Below are 21,956 nucleotides of genomic sequence, written 5' to 3' on the forward strand. Positions count from 1 at the left end.
TTCTAAAAAATGTACTAATTTTAGGCTATTCGTGCTTATGTGTTTTTTTTATTTAAACTTGATTATCAATGATATTGCGTTGTTGGGCGGACCAACTGCGCTAAAAGAACAAATTTTCAAAATTTTCGGGATTTGAACCCAGGATATCCTGGACAGGAATATGGGTCGGGCGCTCGACCATACTGCTGCCAATCACCTGCCCAGCGTGCCTTTTTTGGTCCTGGTCGTTGGGATACCCACATCATCTAACGATGGAAGCGAACGAAAGCCAACCATTCGACACAGCTGAGGAGTGGGCGATGAAAACAGCACGCACGAATTTAAGTGCTTTCCGAAACAAAGTCGGAAGGCTAATGTTTGCTTTTGCTTGAAAGATTGTTTTGTTTGGTTGGTCAAACAGCCAATGAAGGCCCGACGCAAAAAATTCCCGTTCTGTATAGACGTAAATAACCTAAATGCGCTGGCTCATAATAGCCTAGCCCTAGTAGAAATGAGGAAGAGTTGATCTTTTGCAAAGTAAACCTTTGCAACATTAAGACGTCTTAAAAATGTAGCCACAAAAAACATATAGACTGCGAACTAATTAAGGTTGTTCCATCTGGGATAGGCTCATCACCGGAGGTTTTTTACTTGGTTTCGTACCCAAGTGGTTGACAGCGACTACAGAAATTCGCCACAAAGGGGAAGTATTCGTCTGTTTTAAATTATATGGCAAGACCGCATCAAGACCTTCACCAATTATATATACTGATGAGGCGTAATATGTAGAAACAGTGGGCCTGTTTGCAGCTCATCACTTAAACTTGTATAGGCTATGTGTATTTCTCATAATATCCTTTTTCCCCAAATTTGCCAACGTCGGAGAAAATAAAATACTGTCTTTAATTCTAGGAGTTTGTCTCATTTTTGAAAAGCACGTATTCGTATTCTTGTTATATTTTACTCTAATGTTGGTGAAAGCAAGCTTTTTCATGTTTTGCTAACATTACAGAACATCACACCCGTGCAAAAAGCGTTTGGATTTTTATGTTTTTACTAAATTGAAAAATAAGTCATGTTTACATCAATTGATAAGTCTTACTTGTGCTTATTTTAGTTTTCAGATCAATTTAAACTCAGCGCATATTAACCTCTCCACAGCAGTAACTGGACAGAGTTTAGGAACCCTGCGCGGGTTTGTTTTTGTTGGCCCTACTTTGCCTCAGGAAAGATAATGACGATATTATCGCGTTTAGCCGTCTGCGTAATTTCCAGGTCAGGTTCTGCTGAACCAAAGAAAAGTCCCAAGCTACCTCTGGGATTTTTCAACTTTCGTGGTCATTCGTGCGTGATATTGACAAAATCGTGACGAGTTTCCAGACTCAAAGAACTGTTTGTACATTTGTTTAGTAGTGGTGGTGCAATCGTGAAGTAGACTGTGTTAAACTTCTGTCTGGAAACAGGATGAAATTAATTTGTTAAAATTTTGGGGGCAATGTTGAGTTTGGGTCTTACACCAGACCCGACCCTTGCATTTTTACCTGCATATAATGTTTACCTTGTTAACTTTGTTTTGTATGCATGTTGGTTAGCTGTGTTTTATTTTGAATGTTTTTGTTTTCACGTGACAGAAAGGTACATCATGCATATAAGAAACTGAATCACACATCTCTGGTTATCATGCAGTGCAGCATGGCATCGTCCAAGCTGGAAAGCATTTTAATCAATCCTTACTCAAGTCGGAAGTACATTGACGACATTCCAGCTGATAGAAGATCAAAGCTCTGTACTGAAATAGATTACACCATACACAAAAATCAGGGGTACTGGGAAAAACTTGGTAAGTGGGTTTTATTTGACAGGTCCTATGAAGAAACTAGTAAAACAACTTTTGTTTGTTTTGGTTTGAAGTGAGTAGACTTGGCTTTGATGAAACGCACAGCAAAAAACTGCTGCTTGCATTTGAAATGCATGATAGCCCCACAGAAAATCTGCTGCGCGATTGTTCATTCAGGATGCTCCGAATTCGACACCTTTATGAAATTTTGATCGAAATTGGTTTGGTGCAGTTGGCCCAGGAATTTCTTGGAGAGTTTGGTATGCCATATTTCGAATTCCATTTGGGAGCAATTTAATTGCTGTTGTTTTAACAACTATTTTACTTAGATCTCGATGAAGATCTGCCACCAATGTCAGCTTCTTTAATGATGTCGCTTCCACCACGGTATGGCTAAATTCACATTTTGTTATTTTATAAATTGGGTGACGTTTGATTGAGTGTACGATGTTGCCGTATGTACGTGCAAGCATATTTGTTAAGAGCAGACATATATGATATATACAAGGTGTTGTGGTTTGCTTGGTTGTGTTAGATGATAAACATTCCACTTTTGTTTATGTTGCAGGTCATGTGATATTTTACCGTATGAAACTGGTTTTCAAGCTTTGCCAAAGACAAAGGAGAAAGCTGGTTCTACCAATGGTAAGTAAAAATTTTATTTGGATATTTTCGGAAGTTGCAAGCTGTTGAACTATGTTTCAATATTGTAGGATGGCATGGAATCAATACTTGTCACTTTTCCTTCGAGGACATTAAAACTGGAACAAACCACTTCAGTCTAGAAATGGAACTTGGTGCTGGGGCATTTGGAAAAGTGTACAAAGTGATTTTAAACAAGACCCTGTTTGCCTGCAAAGTTTTGAAGATTGTAAGTAGTTAGCTAAAGTTATTAGAAAAATGCGCCAAACTATGTTTTTATAATTAGTAAAAGTTTAAATCATTTTAGAAATTTTGACATTTATTAAAAAAAATGACAGTTTTTAGCATTTAACATAAAACCTGACATATTTACCAAATAGGCAAGGGAGTGTTAAAATAGGAACCAGTACATTCAGAAAAGCGATGTATATGCAAATGACATGGTATTCTTCGAAGACAATATCACATTTGTGTTGATTTCCTGTGGTAATGTGCTTAACATTAGGGTTTGTATGGTAATAGAGTTGCCCTTTCACTCACTACTGTTCAGTGCACTGTGCAGATATTAATAGTATAGACATGGGTTCATGTGCTCTACTTTAAGATAATAATTTATTTTCTCCAAAGCAGCTATTTTGATATAATGTTGACTTGACATTTTTATATAAATGCTTTTAACATCAATTTATCTTTGTATAGAAAATCTTTCAATGGTGAACTGGGTCAGTAATTACGCAGCCATAATTTAGTTGAACAATTTGTGCACAATTGTTTGAATTTAGGACTATCTTGTCAGAGATAAGATATTTCCTGATCTTCATAGCTTAAACTCATGCTCAGCTTTAAATAATAAAACGGATCATTTTTCGTTAGATGATTCATTCTTGCTTTGGTGGTTGGCAAACAAATTGAAAAGGGAGCCAGGGCCAAGCATGGCCTGGCATAGTTTATTACAAAAATCCCTCACTGACTCAACGTTAACCCGACCGGAAAAGGGTTCTTTGTTGCAATCCTGTAACATTTTGGCTATTTTTGGAATTCAAGTTACAGCAGCGAATCGTATTACAAAATTGAAGATTAAAGTTTTTATTAATTTGTTCTAAAACATCTCACCACAGTCCCCCTTATGTGAAAACTGGAATACATTTCCACGAAAATGTTGCGTAGGACGACGGTTCGACAAACCTCACCTTTAATTCCTAATTCGAATAATCTGCCCTATTACCAGGACAAGGATAACGAACTGACCACATCCGTTATTGAGACGCACCGCCAGCACGATGATCTCCGTAACGAGCTTAATTATCTGGCTGAGTATCGGCACCCGAACGTTATCGCGTTGTACGGCTGGTCGTTAGATGGGCCCGATCCATGTCTTATATACGATTATATGAAAAACGGATCTCTGCAAGACCGCTTACAGTGCTTGGTATGAATTGTTAGTTCACCAACTGAGCTTTACCTAAACGTTTTGTTACATACATCGATGCTAATATTTATGGCATTTTCTATTTTGTTTCGAAAATCCACCTTTTTCCAGCGCCACTTGCTGTGCGTGACACATATGGAAACTTTTCATTAAAAATTACAACATAAAATAACCTCGTGCTTACTGCGTGAGGGGCTTATTTCGACTACATTTTCTTAACCAAGGCAATTTTAGTTTATCCTAAATTGCATTTAAAACACAAACGAGCCACCACATGATACCTTAAGTTGTATCAAACATTTGTGTGTACTTTACAGAACAAGTCTGAGCCGATGAATTGGGATATTCGCGTGCGGGTGGCTTGTGGTGCGGCCCGGGGCCTTCAATTTCTTCACACGATGAAGTCGAAACCTCTCATACATGGCGACATCAAAACGTAAGTGCCCCTAAATGAGTGTCACATTCGAGTTTATTGTAAATTTTAAACCTTTGTTCTGTTTTTTTTATTGTGTTCTCTAAAGCTAAATTGTGATGCTTGTTTGTGTTAAAAATGGATATGTATAAAGTTGTGGCGTTTAAACATTGCTGAATCTTCACGCGCCATTAAACTGCGTGTGCCATTTGTTGACGATCAGAATAGGATGTAAGGCTACCTCATATCTTTTTTGTCTATTTGTTGCAATCCTTGCCTGTTATAGGTGTTTATTTTTAACAGTGCCAACATTCTGCTGGATGCGAGCTTCACTGCAAAACTTGGTGACTTTGGGCTAGCGAGGGAAATGCCGACCAACGCCACAACTGCGACCTACATACGACTCGCAAATGAGCACACCCCTGGAACTCTTGGTTACCTTGCCTACGAGTACATCCAGACCAAGAAGCTCTCCGTACAGGTTCGTCCTCAACGAGAGTTATATTGGCTGTTTTTGCTTTTTGATCTTTACTTAAAAACAAGGAATTTATAGTAAGCTGGGCCTGCTTCGGCCTGATAGGTCTCACCAGTACAGCTATGGTCTCGCTTACAATGCTCTTGTCAGTTAAATAACTTCGGCAAGACAAGGAATGTAATTTGAAAAACTCATTTGTTTTGCAAAATCGAAGTCTTTATCGTACCAGGACAGGAATTTCAAGACAGAGTAAATTTGCAATGGTTTAGTGAGTTTACATGTAAACCTAATGATCTCGATGCTACGTGTGATCACAAACTGCGCAGTGCGGCGATCATGCCATTACATGAAACATTGGTGCATAGTTTCATAATGTCGATTTTTTGTTGCAGGTGGATACCTATGCGTTCGGCGTGGTTTTGCTTGAGCTGTATACTGGACGTCGGGCTTACGATCGATCCAAGGAAACTCCCATGCTGGTGAGCTTGGAAACTGTTGTACAGGAAAACAGTGTTTTATAGCCAAAATATGTTACAGAGAGACTACATGGACAACATCGCTTCAGATGCTGACAGAATTGGCAAGGAAAAGACGTCAGAATTGCTGTACAATCTGCAAGACCCGCGGGTTAGTTATGTTGTAGCTTGGCTGTTGAATCAGGTGTCTTTAAACAACGGAGATACAAACAAAACTACACTTACATTAAACGAAAAGCTGTGATAAAATTGTCAACTATATCTTTATTCCAGAAGTTAAATTAATATAAAAGTTCTGTGCAAAGGAACATAAATCGCATAAAGTGCGCCGATTGCAATACGCCGTTCTTGTGCAGATCACCAAACTGCCCCAAGAGCTGGCCTCCCTGTTTGTTTCCCTCGCTCTTGACTGCAGCCACGAAAAGAGGCACAAACGCCCCAAGATGGCCCAAACTCTCTTGGACCTCGAAAAAATCGACCAAAAAGTGGCAAAGATTTACGGCAGAAAATCCGAGTCGCTGCCTGAAATTATTGGTAAGTGCGGAGAGATTTACCATGAAGACAACATCACACTACTCGCGTCTGTGTGTTAATAGACGTGCCCACAGCGATGTCAACTACGACCACCCAACGATGCGAGTGGTTTGCGAAGCACAACGGACAGGTTGAATCCAGTCTCAGCCGGATTCCAGTCGAGTCGGAGGACCATTCGCTGCTTGGTGAACAGGTAGCCATGGCGTTTTTTATACATTTGTAAGGAGTATAGCATACGCCTTTCCATGGTTGTTTTGAGGTTAGTTTTTAGTGCACCTACGCACATGTAAATTGGCTTATGGTAAACGAATTATCTTGTTAAGATTACACGTAAATCTGAAACCTTAACGGTGACTGTTATCAGTATAAATTGTTAAAAAAAGCTGCCACAAAAGTGGAGTTGATAAAAGGAAATGCAGTTTGGAACCTCGTGCTTACGTATTCTCACTTCTATGCAGAAGCTGAGGAAGTTTGACTCTTTGAAGTCCAAAGCCCTTGATCACGACTTCGATCGCCTGCACATCCATCAGTCGTCTGAAGACGAAACTGAGAGCCATGGTCCATCATCCACTGGTACCTCGGTGAGTGGTCAATACCGGGTCGTCAGCAAGGACACCTTCGACAACCATCGACCCCTTGGAAACCATCAGGCTCACTTGTACCCACCATCTGTAAACAGCAACATCGCTAATAGCAGTTGCTTCTCAGAGGATTTTCATGGCTCCAGCGAATCAAGGAATCACATTGATTTGTACAGCCCGGGTCCGTTTAACATGCCGGGACCGAGCAACACCCAGGCATCGCCCAACAACCCTTACAACCTAGACTTGAGCCGGGCTCCGAAGCCAAGGTGTTTGTATGAGGATAGCTCCCAGCAGGGACAGCAGCATCTTGCCCCCTCTTCGCAGTGGACGACACCGCCTCTTGATTGCACGCCCGACACCTTCACCAGCTTGGATCTCGACCACCAGGTGAACCACCCCCATGCTGAGCGAAGCCAGGTACCCAAAGATCTGCCCTTAGCCCATGGAGGTGGCTTTTCGGCGAGCCAGTTGGATGAGAGTAGCCCATCGGAGGCGCCATACCACGACATCTCGTCGTTCCAGTTTCCGTCGCCAAACATCCCGCACCCTCGCAGCTTTCCGTCTTATTCAGCGACGTCATCGCAGTCCTCTCCGCCGCCGGTCAGCATGAATCTGATCAAGGAGACCCTGATGGTCCGGATCAACGAGGGTCAGAGCTACACGCAGATTTTCAGAGACAACAACAGCAGAGTGCCGACCGAGTCCAGCACGAGCGACTGATGGTACTGATATTTTTCTCTGCCTACGCCTGTAAAACAACTTCTGTTAGATTGATGGCTATCATACAAAACACCCAACTTAATCATATTGTTCGTCCACAACGTTTTTGTCAGTCTTGTTATGTAGTCATACATTAAATCAGTGTTTCGCAACCGGTGGTACACGTACCGTTAGTGGTACGCGACGGCATTCCAGGTGGTATGGGAGCCCTTTTTCGTAATTTGCGGACATAGTTCAAATTTAAAAAACCGTAAGTGATCACAAAATGTTTGTTACTTCATCCCCTAGGTTACTTTGTAACACTCAACTAGGTGGTACGTGTCGAAGTTGTTTTACCTCCAAGTGGAACGCAACCACAAAAAGGTTGGGAATCACTGCACTAAATGTTAAATACTTATTGCTCAGCTTTTGTAAATTTGTTTGCAATTTTCTTGCTTGTGTTTGTATCAAGTAGGCGCATCTTCCCTTACCTATAATAATACTTTGAGGTTCCTTTGTGTTGTGCCACTTTCCACCAAACTTAACTTTTTTATACAAGAAGCAGTAGGTATTGCATGAAAATCATTGCAGCTCTTTTATCATTATTGTTCGACTAATTTTACTATTTCACAAGGGCAACAGTCATGTTGCACTTCTTTGGTTGTACAAATTGCAATAAACCTGTCTGTTTTAGTTGCTGTAAAAACACCCTGCACCACTCTCTTCAGCATGTAAAAGAAAAACCAACAGTTTTTAATATATTATACCGTAAAATGAAAAGAGGCACAAAAGCAAATGGGCAAATCATAAACAACAGCTATACGTTAGCGACTACTCTTTTTGTGTATGAGAGCTTAACTGTCACATAAACGGAACTTGACTATGATGCTGGAAAAGCTGTATTGCACGCCGACGAGTCAACTGGTGTACCCTAGGTTTAGGGAGCTGAAGTCTGACGCCTACACGTTGTTGATTGGCTTACCACAATAAGCCATCAGGTTGGCTTCTCTGAAAGCTTCAGAGAGTGTCTGAAAAAAAGCAACCTTTTTAAACAAAAAAGACTCAAAATTAGGACAGAAATAAAAAAAAAAAAGAATAAACCTAATATCTTCATGAGAAACTGTCTGAAAGTCAACACACAAAAAGAATATTCTATTTATAGCGAAGAAGGTTATCATAAAAAAAAAATCCACTGTGAGTAATAAAATTGAAATACTTCAGCTAAGTGGTGAATTTAGATACTCGTATGAAATATTTAATAACTGCCGAGACTTACTGGATGAGCATGACATACTCTTGCAATATCTTCAGCCGAGGCCCCATATTCCATTGCCAAGACAGCCTCGTTAATCATTTCACCAGCCCCACCACCAATAATATGTGCTCCCAAAATCCTATCTGTTTCCTTGTGACTGAGAATCTTCACAAATCCATCTGTGTCAGCTGCAGCAAAAAGGGTAGACATGTTATTGAAGATTAGATGTTATTAATAGAAGTACAAACTACACAACTTCATTATTTTAGTTGTTTAGTAAACTGCAAGCTTAAATGACTCTTTTTTTTTTCATTTGAACTTCATAACAATCTATGACTATAAAACATAAAGATTACAGGTAACACCTTATAAATCCTAGACACAAAACATTCCAACCTAGCTCTAGAAAACTACATGATCAGAAACAAAACAATAAAGTCATTGTACCGTTAGTTTTTGCTCTGCTGTTAGCGGAGAACGGAAACTTTCCTATCTTGTAAGGAATATTTTCTTCCTTTAGATTTTCCTCAGTTTTTCCAACCCAGCCAACTTCTGGGTGTGTGTATATGACAGAAGGTACACAATTGTAATCGATATGTACCGGAGCACCAGTCATGCCCTCCACACATATGATACCCTCGTCTTCTGCTTTGTGTGCAAGCATCGGTCCTTGGATGCAGTCCCCAATGGCATAAACACTACACAATTTTTTTGGTGTTAAGTTTACCAAATAACCAATTTACATAATGAAGATAGTTGGAATGAGCCAAAAATATCTGCATTTTTGGGAATGTAACATTTCAGTCAGGCAAACTTATTTTCTAAAATTGCAAAGTTTCAAAATACTTTTTGCCACAAAATGGATTTCTGATTGTATAATGGATCCAGTCTTATAGTGCAATTAGGGTCACTGTAATTTGGTTTAAACCAATGATAACCTTTAAAACCTTTTTTTACACATGGAAACTAACTTTGGGCAGGAGGTTTGAAACCGTTCATTCACACCAATAGTTCCCCTGGGTTCCAACTTAACACCAACATTCTCAAGACCAAGGTTGTTGGTGTATGGCCTCCTTCCAATGCAAACAAGCAGAACATCGCATTCCATTGTCTCTTCTTTGCCACCTTTTGCTGCCTCAACACTGTACAAATAATTCGGACAATGTTACACTTTTTCACCCAAAACTGTAAATGTTGAAGCAAACATTTTGGGAACACCACATTTTTACTTCAGCCAAACTTTTAGTATGTTTGTATTTATGTTCACAATTAATTTATCTTGAAGCCTGTAAACTATGTAAATGTACCTAACCCATGCAAAAAGTGCAATAAAACTGCTTTTAAAACTTCAAAGGTGCTTACTTCACTGCAATGCCTGAAGCATTCTTTGTTGCTGAAATAACTTTGGTATTTAACTTAAACTTCATTCCTTGCTTGGTCAAAGTCCGCTGGAAGGTTTTTCTAAAAAGTTAAAAAATAAAATTGTGATACTTCAGGGTTCGTGAAAGGTTTTTGTACTTACGACACTTCCATGTCTATTCCCATTCCCCCGACATGGCCTAAAAACTCCACTGCAGTAACTTGTGAACCAAGCCTTGACCATACCGATCCAAGTTCAACACCTATCACACCAGCACCGATCAGTATCAAGCGCTTTGGAACTTCCTTGAGGGAAAGAGCGCCAGTGGAGGAGATAATTGTTTCTTCATCAATCTATGAAGTAGTACAATGTGCGTTACTTAGCCCCTTGTGATGATGTTGATTCTGATAATCTGTATTCAGCCGTTTTAAAATACAATGGCTTAAATATATAAACCGTTATGTAATGAACTAATTGTGGGTACATACAGTACATATCACACAGGATGTAACAAGACTTTTTGATATATAAGAACTTTGATAAATTTCACCTCCAAACCGGGAAAGGGCGTCACTTCTGACCCTGTTGCAATCAAAATATTCTTTGTGTTAATCGTATCTTGGCTTCCGTCGGACTTTGTTGCCACAACCTGATGTCAAAGATATAAAGAAATACCAAGTTAAGACTTCAGTTTTATAACATAAGTATTTTCAAGATGTAGAACCTGTGTGGGACTTTTAATGGTTCCATGACCATCCACTCTTGTAACTTTATTTGCTTTGAAGAGGCCTGCAATGCCTGATGTAAGGCCAGTGACTGCATTCCTTTTTTGTTCCATCATTTTGTCCAAGTTTAACTTTACTTCAACTGTAAAGTTATGTTTTATTGTAAGTCGGTGAATTCTTTTAGCACTGCAGTCAGTTTGTTTAGTTTAAGAAATTCATATTTTGCTGACCCTCTTGATGTCATGCAACTTCATATTGTTTGAAATATTTTCCCACATTTTTATATAACATGGTTTCATTGGATATTTTTCAACTACAATGAGACTAATAAAAACATGATCTACTTTACTTTTGGTAGAACATCAGAAGGTTTTATCTCCCTTCATCTTTACCAATTTTCAAAATGCACAACTCATTATGTATGTTTGAAAATAAAAAACTTGTCACACAAACCAAAGAATTTATCACCAATTTAGAACAAAGACTTCATCAATATTACATCCTTACCATCAATGCCTCTCATAGCAAAGTCCTTTCCAGATGCCAGGTGGTAGTAATGTGAGTTGTTAAGAAGAGCCTTGGAGGGAATGCAGCCAACATTTAAACATGTCCCTCCAAGTGTGGACTCTTTTTCAATGCAAACTGTCTGCAAAAGTAACATAGGTCAATGGAAATTAAACTACAAAAAAAAACAGATATGTATGTGGGTATTTGTCAACAACCGGCATTACAAGGTTTTTTTGAATGTTTATGTTTTTCCAGCGTTTCAACTTACGTTTACACAAATACAAAACATAACAGTTAAACTCACACGAATCTAACTCATACCTTGAAGCCTAACTGAGCAGCTTTAATAGCGGCGACATAACCACCAGGACCTGAACCAATGACGACCAAATCAGCATTGTGTGTTGTTCCACCACTGTAACTTGCAGAGAGAACTTGTGGTAGTCGTCGTGAATGAGGTGAGCTAACCTACAGATAAAACTTACTGTCAAACTTATAGTCTACAAGAGCAATTACAAATATAGAAATCAAATAATACTAGGTAGGTTCGGTACCTAGTATAGGGTACCCTGCAGATCGACGTTGACCGAAAGGTACCACAAAGTGGAGACTAGTGTGCCTGCTAGTGTGAAAGCTAGCACAGTGCCACACAACAGCTGCACTGATGAGACCTTACAGGTCGAAACAGTGCGTGTACACACCCTGTCTGCAGCTTTGCAATATTATGGCTTTTTTTGCACATAAATCAAATAACTTGCATGGATTAACAATAAACAACAGCACAAATATTTTACTAAGCACAGCAAGAAATTTGTATTTATTTGGTTGTCACTTGTCAGGATTTTAAGTACCCGGTGGCCCCTGATTGGTGAGAATGGCATGCGTGGAGGATTTATAAATTTTTATCAGCAATATGCGCATAAACAAAAAGCTAATGCATTAACATACGAAAATCGACAGTTTTTCCGCGCACTCGACTTTCGCCAAAAAAAATCCTCTACGCAAATTACATAATTTCCAATCTAGTGGCCTAACAACAACTCTTCAAATTACCAATACTCACATTAATTATACGTGAAACAAACTTTAACATCCTTATATCCTGTGTTGACTCCCTAAGATTTATTTGCTACAATAATTAGAAGAAAAACACTAACAATATGAAACGTTACGAGGTTGGCAAAACTATCACTCACGAAGTAAAAGGAGCTGACTCATGTCCTTCAACTTAAACATCCAGACCTCTACAATCTGTTGTGTCATACTTTTGTCGAAAAGTCTTGGAATTATGATGTGGATGGTATTTTTATGAAGATGTCAACATACCCTTTTGTTGTTTTCGATCATTTAAGGTAACATATTAAATGTATTCTGTTATTGTTGAATTAGTGCTGCATCGACCAATATTGCCGTTTTGTTCGCCTTGCCGTGGTCTTCGTAAGCAATCTGGCGACTCATTCAATTAGAATTCGTGTTTGATTTTTTAGTGCCGGAAAACTTTTCGGGAAAATAGTACAGACTATTGCGTTAAGTTAAACACCTACCACACTGTCGACTAATTGATGCAAAAGAGAAGAAAAACAGACGAGGAGAGAACAGATACAAGTATCACTGCGCCGGACTTTGCCGTTCTTGTCGTTTTATTTCAATTTGATTCAAAGTTGTTTGGAAGTATGTTCAGTCAGGTGGACATGGTGTTCTTAAATAACAATACGACGCTGCAGAATCTCCTCCGAGTCTAGGATGTCACATTAATCAGGTGGTCAAAAAACAAACTAAGGTAAATGCAATGTTAATTTACTGGCTTATTAAAGTCAGTATACTAGGAGTCAGTAAATAATAGCAGTTGATAATACGACGTGTAACACGTATTATTGACAGCTTTTTTATTTATCCAATACACCACCAATACAGCAAAATGTTACAGAGGTTATATTTCTCACCAAAATACAAAATAGATAGGCTAACTGCATTTTAAAAGTTTTCAATTATCAATAAAGTGCAATAATGAATTACTAGGAATAATTAAAGCAGCTTGTCTCCACAAATCTCACTCAACCACTTTCGTCCCACAGGGTGGTGCTGTGTTATAAGGGTGGTTGCAGGTTCCAACCGCGGGATCAAACACAGTACCTATAATATACATGTTATATATATGTGGCATGCGAAAGGCAAAAGTCATGTAAAATGTTACACCTTCAGCGCAATCTTTTCGCCATATATTTCCGAATGAACACTGGTAGAACTTCGCACAATCAGTTGGGTCTGGTAAGTAGGAATGCTCCTCATCCATCTTGCAATAATTGGGGTCGACAATTGGGTCTTTCGGGCAGGGCTCGGTTTCGCTCATGCAAAAACATTTATCCATGCTCCGGTCCCAGCAAGAACGTGTCAGGTTACACTGTGAAACTTATAGTAGTAAAAACTCTGTGCAAAACCGCCAATTTACTTCACATTTTTGCTAACGTACGTCGTGTTCATTGGTGTAGCCATTGGGAGGAGGTCCAGCAATTAAAGATGTTGGGCAAAAACCTGTAACAAATTTAAAATATGATTAGTAAGCCAAATTGTGCCTTTTCTCTGTATCTGGGCGTTTTTATCGTTTTGTGAATTTGTGACTAGTCACCTAAAGTAACTTCTTCTTCAAGAAATTCCAGTAGTTCGTTCGGCGACGAAGGTTTATCGGTAAGAAAAATCGTTCCTCCGGTTTTATTGGCAAGCATGTAGTATGCATTTTCACCAGACACTGAAAACATGTAAAAAAGTTAATGCCGGTTGTCTACATAAAAACCTTGACTGTGTTACACCTGATGCACTTCGCCTCCTCCTTTTTTCTGTTTGTCCAGTTCTTCCGTCGATGGCTCTGTAATATTCTGGCGGGTCTTCGCATTTACCGCAACATCTTGTTAGTATGGGAATAAAGCTACATCCTACAAAGGGTATGATATGTTACTACATTAGTAATACAAGCCAATTTGGCACCTTCCCTATTATCATGTTTTTGATTTTTAGTAATTGCACATTTTAGTCTATTTTTTAAACGTGTGTTTGCTAACAATTCATATTTTTGTCCTTCAGTAAAAATAAGTTTATTTTGACACTGGCAGGACTAATAAATTATTAGACAAAAATCGTGCCACAATTTAAGCAAACCTTTCTTCGTATATTTTTGTCTGACAGATTCCGCCATGTATTCGTCTTTTGCAAGAGCATCTGTGTAGAAAAAAATCTTGCAAGCCCCGGCATCATCTGGTATTGCGTCAATGGCGTTCTGGTAAAATTAATTCCTGCTTTGTTTTTGTTCTGTGTTAATCTTTGAATTGTTGTTAATTGTTTTCATGAAAATACCTCAAGCCCTGTAAAAGCGTATTCTGGACAATCATAACCACCATGAGCTATTAAACCACCAATGGCGTTTATTATAACCTCAACATTAGTGGTAGGGCCAATAACAGGGCCATTTTGAGACACTGTAAACAAGATTAGTTGATTGTTGAATTATTCACGGATACCAAGACTATGGACTTAAAATCCATACATGGGTCATTAAAAGATGTCATTAACCAGCCCCCTGTTGGAAGTGTGGCACAATCCTTGCCCAGACCGTTGACGCATTTCCTTATCCATTCCTTGACCCCTTCAATCTCATTGGCCATCGAACCAGTATTGTCAACTACGAAGCCAAGATACGTGACAGCTGCATAAAAATACAGGTTGCAAGGTTAAACTTTTGATTTTAGCTTTTTTAGCAACATGTATTAAGTAACTATAAGAACTCGCGAAGAAGGGTATTCATTTACTAAGTTTAAATCAAACATCTGCGAAATATTACTTGAAACAACAGTTGTTGTAGATGTGACCGTTGAAGATTGGCCAGGTGTCAAGTCGGTGGTTGAAGGTGGAGGACTGACGGTTGTCGTGCTTACCGGAACACATGGAAAATTTTGTTTAAAGTCACAATAGTCGATATTTGGGTTAAAATTCTGACCAGGAGGACATGTTGTCTCCTCCAGACGAACTGTTGACAAAAAAAATTGAATAGTGAACATGCTCAACGAAAAACTAAAATCATCATCATTCTGCATTAGTAGCGTTTAAACGTGAATATTAAACACGGTTTATCATACCTCCGAAGCATTTATAAAAAATATCGCATGTCCCTGGTTTGGCGATTGGAGGTGGTTGCGAATTTGATCCGTCATTATTCCTGCAATAATCGACCAGATGCGGAGCTGCAAAAAAAAGTAACAGTGATAACTGAACAAAACAATAACCTATTTTCACGCAGAGTCACGGATACTTACGAACACCAGCCAAATTCTGACATGGATAAACGCGGATAGCATAGTTGCACATACCAATGGTGGAGTCAAAAGCCATACCATCTCCACACTGATGAACATATAGCTTCCCTAAACAAACATAGGAATAAACATATTTCTGAAACAACACATTATCAAGAAAGTGTTTATACCGTGAGAACATTGGTAATATTGTTTACAATCCCCTTCTTTTTTAAACAGCCCAGTAGAAATTGGATTGGATTGTTCGTCCATGCACTCTGGGTCTGAAAACGTAGTTTGCGTTAATAAAGTTTGCAAAAACTATCATTCGTAGATAAAATATATGTTACTGCAATTAACTACAAAGGTTTTGCAAACCCGCCTAAATAACTATGAAGGATTAAGCTAATCTTTACCTGAACACAAACATTGACCGACGAACAAACCGACCAATATCAGGAAAGTCGTTTTCATTTTCTGAAATATGCAACAACTTCAAAAACATGGATGTGGTTTACTCTGAACTGGTCATTAGCATTTTATACAAGATGATCGGGCTGTAAATTCAGCAACTTTCGCTTTCTCGGTGCAGTGTGCTGTGTGCTTGAGCCATGCTTTGCTTTGTTCAAACAATTTTATTTCTTGCTAAACGTTCGAATGGGTTGACAATTTTTCTCGTTCTGGATTGTTTCTGTTGGCTTGACAAGTCGTTAATCTATTTATTTGGGGGCCACGGCCCGCCTAATTGGTCAATTGATTACAATTTAAAGTTTGTTTGACGACCTTAACGAGTTGAACAACATCAGTCCGTAGGAATCATTGTAATCAAAGAAGCTTTTATGAGTGGAAAATTCTTGTGGTAAAATATTTCTATCGTAAAAATAATCGTTAAACCGTGTTTGTGTGTTTGTTGTATTCCAGAAAGGAAGAAGCCACTGCTGGAACGTTTCAACGCATAAAACTTCGACTTTTCTCGCAATAGCATTTTCGTGCATAAATCCAACGACGTATTCACTTTTCCAGGCTTCGTTCTCGAAATGTGATTCGAGCATAAACAGAATGTTCAATTTACTGGAAATATTCGCATTTATTCGTACGAATCCAAAATACCATTTCAGAGCTCAAACTTTTGACCTTGGACCGTATTGCTCCACGATAAACTCTGTCAAAGGTTGTTAAAAAGTGATGAGATACGTTACCACTTGCTGTTGCAAAATTTTTGCAAATTTCATGCAAAAGTTACCATAAGGTCATTGAGAAAAACGTCCAAGTCGATAAAATACGTGCTTTTTTACATGGACGTAGAGTGCGCAGTGTTGACAAACTGGTGCAGAACTCTTTAAAACGCAACACGTACAAAGTAAACAGGCCAGAGACATCCAGTGTCAACATACCTTCGGTGTTTGTATACACCACACGAGCATGTGATTGAACCATGGTATAATTAACTCTCAACAGCTGACAAATAAAATTGCTGACCGTTAGTTTTAGCCATGGTCCTCATGACAGCCTTCCAAATTAAATTCATGCGTGATCCAAACACATTCACACCTACAACTTCTTGAATTAATTTATTCAATATAATGATTTTTTTATGTTGACAGCCAGTTATCGCTGAGTCGTCGTCGTCGAACAGCTCATATGTTGTTGTTTTGTTTTGTTTTTAACTTTGCATCCCCCCGAACCTTCCGATACTAACGCACAACTTATTTGTGAAGTGGAATAATGAAGACTGGAGAAAACCAAAACAAGCCTGTCAACACATTTTGTTCTTCTTTTCAATTTTATTTCGTCAATTAACTGAACGCAAGTTTTGCTTTCACATAATTTCAAATTGCTTGTCAAAAAAACAAATTAAGTTAGTTGTTTGATGGACTATGATATAATGCGTCTCCACATATCTCACTCAACCACTTTCGTCCCACAGGGTGGTGCTGTGTCATAAGGGTGGTTGCAGGTTCCAACCGCGGGATCAAACACAGTACCTATAATATACATGTTATATATATGTGGCATGCGAAAGGCAAAAGTCATGTAAAATGTTACACCTTCAGCGCAATCTTTTCGCCATATATTTCCGAATGAACACTGGTAAAACTTCGCACAATCAGTTGGGTCTGGTAAGTAGGAATGCTCCTCGTCCATCTTGCAGTTGGGAGCAATTGGGTCTTTCGGGCATGGCTCGGTTTCGCTCATGCAAAAGCATTTATCCATGCTCCGGTCCCAGCAAGAACGTGTCAGGTTACACTGTGAAACTTATAGTAGTAAAAAACTGCATGCAAAATCATTAACTCACGCCTGTGCCAACTTACGTCGTTTTCATTGGTGTAGCCATTCGGAGGAGGTCCAGCAATCAAAGTTGTTGGACAAAAACCTATGCATGAAAATATGGAAAATATTATCAGTACAGTAACATGTGACTTTTCTACAGCAATGGTTCTTCCTCTTATTTTTCTAAACTTTAACTATTCACCTAAAGTAACTTCTTCTTCAAGAAATTCCAGTAGTTCGTCCGGCGACGAAGGTTTATCGGTCAGAAAAATCGTTCCTCCGGTTTTATTGGCAAGCATGTAGTATGCATTTTCACCTGACACTGAAAACATGTAAAGAAGTTAATGACGAATTGTCTCCATTAAACCCTGACTGTGTTACACCTGATGCGCTTCGCCTCTTCCTTTTTCCAGTGTGTCCCGCTCTTCCGTCGATGGCTCTGTAATATTCAGGCGGATCTTCGCATTCACTGCAGCATCTTGTTAGCAATGGGATAAAGCTACACCCTGCAAAGAGTACATATATGTTACTACATCAGTATAATTGATGACGTTTTTTATTACGTATAGTTTGATCTGTGTTTGTTCATATATTTTCCAATAAATCGTGTAACATAAAATATGACAACAAACCTTTCTTGCTATATTTTTGTCTGACAGCTTCCGCCATGGATTCGTCCTTTGCAAGAGCATCCGTGTAGAAAAATATCTTGCAAGCTCCCGCATCATCTGGGATTGCGTCAACGGCTTTCTGTTAAATTTTGTTGCTTCATGAGTTTTATTATATCGAAGGAACGAGCGTCACTTTCTTAATAAGTTTACCTCGAGTCCTGTAAATGCGTATTCTGGACAATCGCCACCACCATGAGCACTCAAATTGTCGATGGCATTTATAATCACTTTAACGTCTGTGGTAGGGCCGATTACGGGACCATTTTGAGACACTGTAAATGCGTTTTTGTAATAATTGAATAATCATCACTAAAAGGCATAAAATCCATACGTGGATCGTTGAAAGAAGTCATAAGCCACCCTCCTGTTGGAAGTGTAGCGCAATCTGCGTAAAGACCGTTGACGCAGTTGGTTATCCATTGCTTTACACCAACAATTTCATTGGACATCGAACCAGTATCGTCAACCACGAAGCCAAGATACGTGAGAGCTGCAAGAAAATACCGGTGAAATTCATGTATTATTAATATTTTTTATTATTTTCCTGTTTCTTTGCGACTGAAAACAGAAAAGAATTAAGCAGGAGAATCGCGGTAACTTTTTTTTGAGGGGGGCCTGATTAGTTAACATTGGTCAAATTTGCCAGGGGAACCGCGGCTCTCCTGCATAACTGTTTTCTGTTTGTAACAGCTGTCAAGGGATGTTAATCACGTTAGTGGCAAAAACAGTGAAAGAACATAAATTCAGAGTTGCTTGGTAAAGCGAACACTTGTCAATTTCTTTAGTAAATAAAGCTGTTTCAGTGCATGCTTACCAGCAACTGAAGCAAGAGTTGTTGTCCCAGGAACGGAAGAAGTAGTTGTGGATATAATTACAGCGTCAGTGGTAGTCATCGTTGTTGTCGAAGATGTTTTGGTTGTTGTCGAAGGGTTTAGAGGAATGTTTGTCGTACTGGTTAGTGGATCGGTTGGTTTCGTAGTTGCAGGTGTGACTGTGCTTGTACCTATACGGCGGCATTGTTTGTTTTCCCACTTGTTGTTAGAGAAGAAATTCAAACTCTTCAGGCAAAAATTGAGTTCGTGTTTACTCACCACTTGTGGATTTTGGTGTTGTCGTCGTTTCTGGAGAAGGTGGTGTGGTTCCCGGTACGCAGTAAGGGGAGTTGCTTTCATAATCACAACCGCCAACATCAGGGTTAAAAACCAACCCTGGCTGGCACTTTTGTTCCCCCATTACACCTTTGAACTCAAACACGGTGGGTTGAAAAGCAAAGACAATAGAAAAAAAAACATAAAACATCCAACTTTTGCATAATTCAACCAACCGTTTGAGCAGTAATAATAAGAATCACATGTTTCCGGTACGCGCGTTGGGGGCGGTTGTGGGTCTTTTGCTGTGCCATCTTCGTTCTTGCAATAGCCGGAAAGATTAGGATCTATAAAAAATCAGCATCGTTTAAACAAAATCGGTTTCAAGTTTAGATGCACTTACCAACACCAGCCAAATGTTCGCAGCCGTACACCTGGATAGCGTGGTTGCACACACCAAGTGAAGGGTCGAATGCCAAACCATCAGGGCACTCTGAGACAATCAGCTGCCCTGAATAGATGAAAACAACCGTATATAGTTGGCTCGATATATTATAAATTTGCAGTTATACCATCAGAACATGTGTGGTATTTATCGCATTCTCCCTCCTTTTCAAAAGGTCCTTTGGATATTGGATTGCCATACTCGTCAACACACTCTGGGTCTAAAAACGCATTTGGCGTCAAATTATTTGAAATATGGAAGACAAGTTGAGAAAAGCCGATTTAAAGTAAAATACTTCAAAAAAACACAAAATTTTAAAAATAACCATTACTTACCCAAACAAAAGCCGTGACCGACAAACAACGCTATCAATTACAAGACAACATTTAAGTGTATGCTTACGAGCAACTGAAGCAAGAGTCGTTGTCCCAGGAACGGAAGAAGTAGTTGTGGATATAATTACAGCGTCAGTGGAAGTCATCGTTGTGGTCGATGATGTTTTGGTTGTTGTCGAAGGGTTTGGAGGAATGTTTGTCGTACTGGTTAGTGGATCGGTTGGTTTCGTAGTTGCAGGTGTGACTGTGCTTGTACCTATACGGCGGCATTGTTTGTTTTACCACTTGTTCCTTGGAGAAGAAATGCAAACTCTTCAGGCAAAAATTGAGTTCGTGTTTACTCACCACTTGTGGATTTTGGTGTTGTCGTCGTTCCTGAAGGTGGTGTGGTTCCCGGTACGCAGTAAGGGGAGTTGCTTTCATAATCACAACTGCCAACATCAGGGTTAAAAACCAACCCTGGCTGGCACTTTTGTTCCCCCATTACGCCTATGAAGTCAAACACGGTGGGTTGAAAAGCAAAGACAATAGAAAAAAAACATAAAACATCCAACTTTGTTGGCTAAACGATAAACTTTTGCATAATTCAACCAACCGTTTGAGCAGTAATAATAAGAATCACATGTTTCCGGTACGCGCGTAGGGGGCGGTTGTGGGTCTTTTGCTGTGCCATCTTCGTTCTTGCAATAGCCGGAAAGATTAGGATCTATAAACATCAGCATCGTTTAAACAAAATCGGTTTCAAGTTTACATGCACTTACCAACACCAGCCAAATGTTCACAGCCGTACACCTGAATAGCGTGGTTACACACACCAAGTGAAGGGTCGAATGCCAAACCGTCAGGGCACTCCGAAACAATCAGCTGCCCTGAACAGATAAAAACATAACTGTATATTTTTGGCTCGATATATTATAAAGTTGCAGTTACCATTAGAACATGTGTGGTATTTTTCGCAGTCTCCCTCCTTTTCAAAAGGTCCTCTGGACATCGGATCGCCATACTCGTCAACACACTCTGGGTCTAAAAACGCATTTGTCAAAGCATTCGAAATATGGAAGACAAGTTGAGAAAAGCCGATACAAAGTAAAATACTTCAAAATAAACACAAAATTTAAATAAGACCGTTACTTACCCGAACAAAAGCCGTGACCGACAAACAACGCTATCAACAACAAGACAACATTCATTTTTTTCGAGATATGAAGAACAGCCGAAGGGCCAACTACTTATATACACACGCATGTTGAAACTGTGTAAATTCCCACCAACGGTTTTTTCTACAGTTGTTTTACTTCCTGGCGTCATATTTGCCTCAAGCTCAAGAGGCGATTCCTAGGAACTGATGTTTGGACAAGATTCGAACAAAGAATTTATTGGTTGACTTTAGATAGGGTCTCGTTTCATTAAAGTGTGCAATGTGTTGCTTATCAAACCACGGGGGGCGCGTAGGCAGGTGTGTCATTCATTTTTAACGTACAGTATACAATGTGCCATATGAATACTGCCGCGCACTGTACGTTAAAAATGAATTGTAGTAACCGCTATTATTTTTGCATTGAAATTGCTGTGGACTATAAGAAAATCGGCCACATCAACTGAAAAGAACAAAGAATGTCTTTGAATTTCTAAGAAATTCAATATCTTGAACTTTCACGAACAGAAACAAACATCTGTGAGAAATATACCAACTGCAATTTTTCAGGTACTTCCGAACCAGTTTCCGTGTACTTTAGTAGTCTTTTATCAGCTATATATTTAAGGAGGCACTTTCCGTTCGCCTATTTAATCGATGAAATAGAATTATAAAGTTTGAATAAATATCTCTAATGGCTAGAACAACATCGAAGCCGTTAATAAAACGTGGAAATATATTGCATTTAAAAAGAAGTGCGGTGAAAATGCCCCCGACTCTCAAATATTTGGTTAGTGTTCCCAGCGGTACGGAA

General features: G+C 39.2%; 4 protein-coding genes across 4 annotated transcripts; 1 reads left to right on the top strand and 3 right to left on the bottom strand.

Moving 5' to 3' along the window:
- The first annotated feature begins 1,614 nt into the window (after positions 1 to 1,614).
- Positions 1,615 to 7,717, top strand: LOC145903992 (interleukin-1 receptor-associated kinase 4-like). Its single transcript, XM_082992194.1, has 13 exons — positions 1,615 to 1,819; positions 1,891 to 2,076; positions 2,146 to 2,203; positions 2,385 to 2,461; positions 2,530 to 2,687; positions 3,687 to 3,887; positions 4,205 to 4,323; positions 4,603 to 4,780; positions 5,167 to 5,253; positions 5,312 to 5,401; positions 5,607 to 5,784; positions 5,847 to 5,977; positions 6,243 to 7,717. Exons 1-13 carry the CDS (start codon positions 1,660 to 1,662, stop codon positions 7,086 to 7,088), a joined length of 2,469 nt encoding a protein of 822 aa, XP_082848320.1. The 5' UTR covers positions 1,615 to 1,659; the 3' UTR covers positions 7,089 to 7,717.
- Positions 7,718 to 7,794: 77 nt separating this feature from the next.
- LOC145903993 (dihydrolipoyl dehydrogenase, mitochondrial-like) lies at positions 7,795 to 12,111 on the bottom strand. Its single transcript, XM_082992195.1, has 11 exons — positions 11,978 to 12,111; positions 11,236 to 11,382; positions 10,915 to 11,053; positions 10,407 to 10,549; positions 10,233 to 10,331; positions 9,845 to 10,035; positions 9,685 to 9,783; positions 9,294 to 9,464; positions 8,770 to 9,020; positions 8,344 to 8,510; positions 7,795 to 8,095 (listed from the first exon to the last, which is right to left on the bottom strand). Exons 1-11 carry the CDS (start codon positions 12,005 to 12,007, stop codon positions 8,027 to 8,029), a joined length of 1,506 nt encoding a protein of 501 aa, XP_082848321.1. The 5' UTR covers positions 12,008 to 12,111; the 3' UTR covers positions 7,795 to 8,026.
- A 4,988-nt stretch (positions 12,112 to 17,099) lies between these two features.
- On the bottom strand, positions 17,100 to 18,621 carry LOC145902769 (von Willebrand factor A domain-containing protein 7-like). The gene is made up of 8 exons (XM_082990868.1): positions 18,471 to 18,621; positions 18,290 to 18,411; positions 18,101 to 18,218; positions 17,852 to 17,974; positions 17,671 to 17,790; positions 17,510 to 17,571; positions 17,246 to 17,444; positions 17,100 to 17,182 (listed from the first exon to the last, which is right to left on the bottom strand). Exons 1-8 carry the CDS (start codon positions 18,586 to 18,588, stop codon positions 17,100 to 17,102), a joined length of 945 nt encoding a protein of 314 aa, XP_082846994.1. The 5' UTR covers positions 18,589 to 18,621.
- Positions 18,622 to 19,018: 397 nt separating this feature from the next.
- Positions 19,019 to 21,197, bottom strand: LOC145902770 (uncharacterized). Its single transcript, XM_082990869.1, has 11 exons — positions 21,143 to 21,197; positions 20,938 to 21,030; positions 20,769 to 20,876; positions 20,603 to 20,713; positions 20,353 to 20,496; positions 20,075 to 20,263; positions 19,800 to 19,892; positions 19,631 to 19,738; positions 19,464 to 19,574; positions 19,231 to 19,377; positions 19,019 to 19,170 (listed from the first exon to the last, which is right to left on the bottom strand). The coding sequence occupies exons 1-11, from the start codon at positions 21,195 to 21,197 to the stop codon at positions 19,019 to 19,021; spliced, it is 1,311 nt and encodes a 436-aa protein (XP_082846995.1).
- Between the last annotated feature and the right edge of the window lie 759 nt (positions 21,198 to 21,956).

The sequence above is a fragment of the Ascidia mentula genome, chromosome 5 (assembly GCF_947561715.1).
Source record: "Ascidia mentula chromosome 5, kaAscMent1.1, whole genome shotgun sequence".
Lineage (NCBI taxonomy): Eukaryota > Metazoa > Chordata > Ascidiacea > Phlebobranchia > Ascidiidae > Ascidia > Ascidia mentula.

What these genes read in the sequence shown, in the direction of transcription:
- LOC145902770 (XM_082990869.1), bottom strand. Translation starts at nt 21,197, where the DNA reads ATGAATGTTGTCTTGTTGTTGATAGCGTTGTTTGTCGGTCACGGCTTT. An exon ending in CGAACATTTGGCTGGTGTTG is followed by an intron (nt 19,575 to 19,630) that starts GTAAGTGCATCT and finishes GATTTTTTATAG; the next exon opens with ATCCTAATCTTTCCGGCTAT. An exon ending in AACACCAAAATCCACAAGTG is followed by an intron (nt 19,171 to 19,230) that starts GTGAGTAAACAC and finishes TCTAACAACAAG; the next exon opens with TGGGAAAACAAACAATGCCG.
- LOC145903993 (XM_082992195.1), bottom strand. Translation starts at nt 12,007, where the DNA reads ATGTTAAAGTTTGTTTCACGTATAATTAAT. An exon ending in GGAATAGACATGGAAGTGTC is followed by an intron (nt 9,784 to 9,844) that starts GTAAGTACAAAA and finishes TTAACTTTTTAG; the next exon opens with AAAAACCTTCCAGCGGACTT. An exon ending in GCTTCAGGCATTGCAGTGAA is followed by an intron (nt 9,465 to 9,684) that starts GTAAGCACCTTT and finishes TTATTTGTACAG; the next exon opens with TGTTGAGGCAGCAAAAGGTG.
- LOC145903992 (XM_082992194.1), top strand. Translation starts at nt 1,660, where the DNA reads ATGCAGTGCAGCATGGCATCGTCCAAGCTGGAAAGCATTTTAATCAAT. An exon ending in GGAATTTCTTGGAGAGTTTG is followed by an intron (nt 2,077 to 2,145) that starts GTATGCCATATT and finishes TATTTTACTTAG; the next exon opens with ATCTCGATGAAGATCTGCCA. An exon ending in GTCGCTGCCTGAAATTATTG is followed by an intron (nt 5,785 to 5,846) that starts GTAAGTGCGGAG and finishes GTGTGTTAATAG; the next exon opens with ACGTGCCCACAGCGATGTCA.
- LOC145902769 (XM_082990868.1), bottom strand. Translation starts at nt 18,588, where the DNA reads ATGTCCAATGAAATTGTTGGTGTAAAGCAATGGATAACCAACTGCGTC. An exon ending in ACGCATTTACAGGACTCGAG is followed by an intron (nt 18,219 to 18,289) that starts GTAAACTTATTA and finishes AAAATTTAACAG; the next exon opens with AAAGCCGTTGACGCAATCCC. An exon ending in GAAGAGGCGAAGCGCATCAG is followed by an intron (nt 17,791 to 17,851) that starts GTGTAACACAGT and finishes ACATGTTTTCAG; the next exon opens with TGTCAGGTGAAAATGCATAC.